The sequence below is a fragment of the Solanum verrucosum genome, unplaced genomic scaffold, assembly GCF_900185275.1.
Source record: "Solanum verrucosum unplaced genomic scaffold, falcon-dt-bn FXZP01000277.1, whole genome shotgun sequence".
NCBI lineage: Eukaryota > Viridiplantae > Streptophyta > Magnoliopsida > Solanales > Solanaceae > Solanum > Solanum verrucosum.
In genome coordinates this window covers 309,006-314,621 of record NW_026019945.1, presented here as the reverse complement: position 1 = coordinate 314,621, position 5,616 = coordinate 309,006, and the positions used below count along the sequence as shown (strand labels likewise).

Sequence of the window (5,616 nt, the reverse complement as noted above, 5' to 3'; positions counted from 1 at the left end):
TCAAAAGTTATTTAATCTGGGAATGGACAAGGACGGCGAATATACTATTTCATTGAATTTTTTTACTATACGAACACTAGATACTTATAATAAGTAAAAATTAAAAATGATACCACTAATCATTATAGTGATTTATTCACTTTCAAGTATCGATATCGCTTACAAGATGAAGATGAATGCAATAAAAAAATGACAATGATATGGAGAAATTATTCCAATCTAGGAGACAATTATATACATTAACCACTAGGAAAATATCATTATTGGAACATGCATACATGTATTGGAAAATCTAGTATACTTATATTATTCTAATCTAATATATCAAAGATTACAATATGAAACTAACAACTTAAACAAGACTTTCCATATATCATATCCCACATCTAAGTACAATATTTTCAATAATTCTCTCAAAAATCAATAATTGTTCCATATTGTAGGATATCCCACCTCAGATAAAAAGCTAGTTTCAGAACTTCCTTCACCAAAGCTAGGTGAATTTCCTCCTTTTATATTCACAATATTTTGGGCAGGATCGATAATATTGTTATTACTATTACCTTCCATAATATTATTCTTGGTACTCAAATGACTTAAAACAGCTTTAATTACTTTGTTATCACACGTAGAGGATGTTGCAGTGGCATTTAGGTAATTTCCAATATCAGCTGGAAAACCACCGTATGTGGTGGTGATAGGGGTAGATCCGATGGCGGTTGTGGTGGCTGGGAGGTGGTGGCTATGGGAGCTAGTGAAAGTTTGGTTGGGGGTGAAAATGGAGAAGCAGGGCACTTGCTCATAATATAATTCATTCATATTGATATTGTTGTTAGGGTTTATTTGGTCGAAAGTAATATAAGGATCCATTAATGGTGGTAGAGATGAAGAACTTATTGTATCGTTATCGTAGTATATGTTGTTGCTTCCAATTCCTTGCTTGGTAGCAAGTAATTCCTTGTTCTTGTGAAATACTCGGCATAATACCCAATCCTCCTGTTTCAGGAAAATGAGAAAGTTGTTTAACTTTTATACAATATATAACTAAATTAAGAAAAGAATAATAATCTTTATACTATAGTCCGTTAAATTGTAATTACAAAGTAAAAATAGTATACTGAATGAAAGAACTAATTTCATAAATATGGATAATACTAAATGAATTTTAACAATATTCATTATCACCAAGTAATTAATTAATGCTTTATGAGAAAAAAAATGTTTATTTTTCTGAAATAACGTGACGTGGTCAAGGACAACGGGATTAGGTAATTAGGTTGTGTTGTTATCTTAAAAAAAACATGAAAAATGGAATTTATTCTGATTAAACATAGATTGTGAAAGAGTCATGAGATATTTTTTAATCATTAAGTAGCACTGATTAGTAACATATTATATCGCAATAATTGTGCTAGATCTGTCTCACAAAATTTGACATAATTTAATAATAGTATATACATTGGTTTACAAATCTTTCAAGGATTTCAAGGAATCAAATTCATTAATCAAATTAGAACAATAATGTTCTACTATATTTCCTAGCTACTACTTATTCCATATATAATTTAAATTAACGTTTAAAGTTTATATCTAGTCAAAGACTATCCCACAAAGATAGAGGTTAATTAAGTAACTGTATATTCTATCTTCTCCAAACTTCACGTAAAATTATACTAGATTTATTATTATTGTGATATATATAGTGAATATATAATTCCTAAAAGTGAAATGACTAAGGTATTAACCTTTTGCATAAAGTAGTTGTTATAAGTTGGTCAACTACCAATACAGTTTTTAAAAGATAAAATAGTTCACATATTTGTCATAACTCATAAAACCATATTCTTAAAATGATAGAAGAAACTTCCAATGATGTTTACAGTTGAATATTAAATAAGATTCCAAGAAGAACTTAACCGCATTTATAGCGATTGGATTAATCAATTGTATAATATAAGTAGGCCAAGAGAAAAGGATAATTTAGATAATTAAATTCATCATCTTGGGCCATAAATATATATGAACTGTCATTTATTATGTACAGCCACATACTTGTATTTTTCATAACGACAAATTAAATTCATGCTTATTTCACAGTTTCTCAAATCAAATTTATTTATTTTTTAAATATATGAATGGACAGTTCTCTCAATTGAAAACTACTTTTATCTACTTTATTTATTTTATAGTTTTATGATATTTTTTTTTTTCTTAGTATAATAATTAATGAACTTTTTATGGACCTAAATGCTTCAAGTCGTCAAAATGATGCTTTTATCGGCAAAAGTATGACCAAAGAAGAACTAGTTCACTTTTTTTTTTTTTTTTTTACCTATACAATTTTTTTGTTGAATATATATAGAATTTTATGTATGTACTATATGATATAATATTCTCTAAGCATATATACTCCAAAGATAATTAATTGTACATGTTTTCGCTTAGAGAAAATGATATTTTATGAACACTTACTATTTGAATAAAAAAAATTAATCATACATGTATATATATCTATAGTATTAAATTCAGAACTCAATTACTAATATTTGAGCTCATAGTAAAAAAAGTTGTGTACCTTGAGAGAAGAAATTTGAGGACGAATGTTACTAAGGGGACCTTCATCAAGGCGGAATTCATGCATAACCCAATCACTTTTTCTTCCTTTTGGGGCTCTTCCTTGATAGAAAACTAGGGTTTTCCTCATTCCTACAAGACTTCCTTTTCTGATTATTGCACGATCTTTTCCGGTGGCTTTCCAGTAACCAGATACGGTGGCTCTGTTTGTTCGGAGCCCCGTCGCGTATTTTCGGTCACGTTGGCTGTAGAAGTACCACTCCTTGCCTCCAACACATGCCACTTCTGTAAATATTATGTATAGTATGATTAATTAGTTAAACATTTTAATCTTTTAGCTAAGGTACTCCACAATTCAACATAATAATAAAAAATATGTTCTCTAATAGTTTGAACGTTTAAATGAGATGATTACATAGTTCAATATGATATTTTTTGGTTAATTGTTTCTAGTAAGTTTCAAAGTGGCATGCATCATGAAGTATCAAAAGAAGATAGGATTGAGTAGCATAAGAAAAAAATAATAAAAGGATGAGAAAATGAAAGGAAAAAGGAATATGTCAATTTCATAGTACTATTATCGAAAATTAAGAAGATGATGATAAAAAGGGAAGGGGACCTGTTTTATTTTTGAAAAAATGGCCATTATTTGTGGCACCACCATGACTCACTCATTTTTTGTCCATAAAAGTAACTTTTATGCATGGGTTAAGTGCTAAAATCTCTATCCAAAAATGGAGATAATTAATTATTGGAGGGCCATATTTATGCAAATGGCTTAGGTAAAAGATGTTGATGGGGAAATTTAAAGTTCAAAGAACCTAGATGTATAGTGTATATTACTGTTCCTTTGAAAATAGAAATGTAAAAGAAAGAATTATATTCTTACAATAAAGGAATTAAGTCGACGCCAAAAATTACTAGCTAGGTGACCAATTTTGGTGGCAGAGTTAGCTCGATTAATTTCATTGGACATATATTTGCTATCTCCAAAATATTATCATAAATAGCTCGATTAATTTCATTAGGTATATGCTATCTTTTATTAATATATGTATCAGAAAAATACGAAGATGGATCCATATTTTGAAGTTTATAATGAGTTCTTAGCTAATTTCAAACAAATAAAAAATAATAGAACTTTATTATACGTGTATAAGAGGAATCATACCCCGCCATCAGCCGGTAGGTTGAAGATTTTAGTCATACAGAAAGGTAAGTGAGAACTCTATTGATCCCCCGATGGGGTAGAGCAGGAATAAAAGAAGAGGGAATTGAACCCACATTAAGGAGGGTGGCAATTTCATTTCTATTGTTGGACCAAGTGACTACTTTGTTATTGAGTTCCCAACTAACGTCACTTATATATTTAAAATATTTCTCAAAATAATATATGATCTACACAAATGTAATTGGGTTTTCGAGAATCCGCTCTCACCACCCTTAATCCATCCCTGAAGATACATACCCAATAAAATTAATCAAGATAGATGTAAACTGATCGAGACACCCATCAAGACAAAAGAAAAATTGAGGATGTTGACAAGATAGCTTTAAAATTACACGGGGTAAAGTTATGACCAGAATTAATTGTACTTAATTTTCTCTAAATTGGAGTATAAATGTACACGCTTGTGGTTGAGACAAGTCACCAGATAGATAGATGGTCACTTAAGAGATATATATGACATGTTGTATGTTAATGGATCAATATTTGCATTAATCTCTATCGCTTTCACCATCTTTTGGTTCAACACAATATGCCAATACTGTCAATTACTACAAAAGTTAATTGAATGAGAAACCTTATGAGAACCATTAATTCGTATATATCTCATATATCACTCACATATCCAAAAATATTATTCTCTATGAATACAATTGATCAGAATTTACAAAGAGAATTTAACGTCTATTATACATATAAATAAATAAATAAAAAATGGTTAATTCTATAGATTTAATATAATTTTTTAGCAAAAAGTGTTCATTATTATTATGTGATGGTTAATTTCTTCTATTAAAAAAAAAAAGATTAGAGAAATAAAGCAGGAGGACCATGCTAATAAATGTTCTGTGGTTACTTATTTTGAAAATTTAAATTAAAGACTTTGGGTTATAGACAGGAAAGTCCAGCTATATTGTGGAAATACTTTGAGAGCGTTTAACATACGCAGTGTGAACAAACAAATAAGGATAAAGGAAGTTAAAATTGTTAAGTGTTAACGCTAAGGAAGAAGACAATTTTATTTTTTTTTCTAATTAAGACTAATCACAATTATTATTAGCAGTGTATGATATTCTTATCCACAAAAAATAGTAACAAAAAAATGAAAACTTTGGACCAATCCGGTAGCTATCACTTCATCCACAACCCAACTATGTGGCACAAACAAAAAATCATATAGAAAAATAATAATCAAGAACTCTTGATCAATAATATACCATAGAAGTATGTGATCAATTGAAAATAAAAATAAAAATAAAAAATCAACACCCTTAATATTTAAGATGTGAATGAAATAAATCTGAGTCTCTGAAATAATTAGGAGATTCTCTATAAGAAATACAAACGTACCAGGAATTTCCCAAGGTTCGGATTTATTGAGGTCAACTTCAATGAGAAGAGGGTATTGTTGTTGGTCTGTGGATTGATCAACTTTCTTCATTAAGTAATCACAAATAAGTTCTTCATCTCTTGGATGAAATCTAAATCCTGGTGGTAATTTGGATTCCACCATGCTCAAGCAGCTGTTGTTACTCATTTTTGAAAAGAAATGAAAGAAAAAAGAAGAAAAAGAAAGAGGAGAATTAAGTGTCTGAAAGTCTAAGGGGAGGTGGTTGATAAAAAGATATAAGATTTCCCTATAACATCACTAAAATGATACTCTAGTTCATCTATATATAACCACTAGTTATTATAGTCCCCATGTCTAATTTTATTACTATTTTATATTACGGTATTTGAACTGAAATAAAATTTAATTAAGAAAAAAAGACTTTTAATCATATATCTATATATACGTAGCTAATAAAACTTAC

The 5,616-nt window shown here is 29.1% G+C and overlaps 1 protein-coding gene across 1 annotated transcript; it reads right to left on the bottom strand.

Moving 5' to 3' along the window:
* Window positions 1-217: 217 nt before the first annotated feature.
* LOC125809194 (NAC domain-containing protein 21/22-like) lies at window positions 218-5,616 on the bottom strand. Its single transcript, XM_049488856.1, has 3 exons — window positions 5,153-5,616; window positions 2,576-2,859; window positions 218-996 (listed from the first exon to the last, which is right to left on the bottom strand). Exons 1-3 carry the CDS (start codon window positions 5,337-5,339, stop codon window positions 421-423), a joined length of 1,047 nt encoding a protein of 348 aa, XP_049344813.1. The 5' UTR covers window positions 5,340-5,616; the 3' UTR covers window positions 218-420.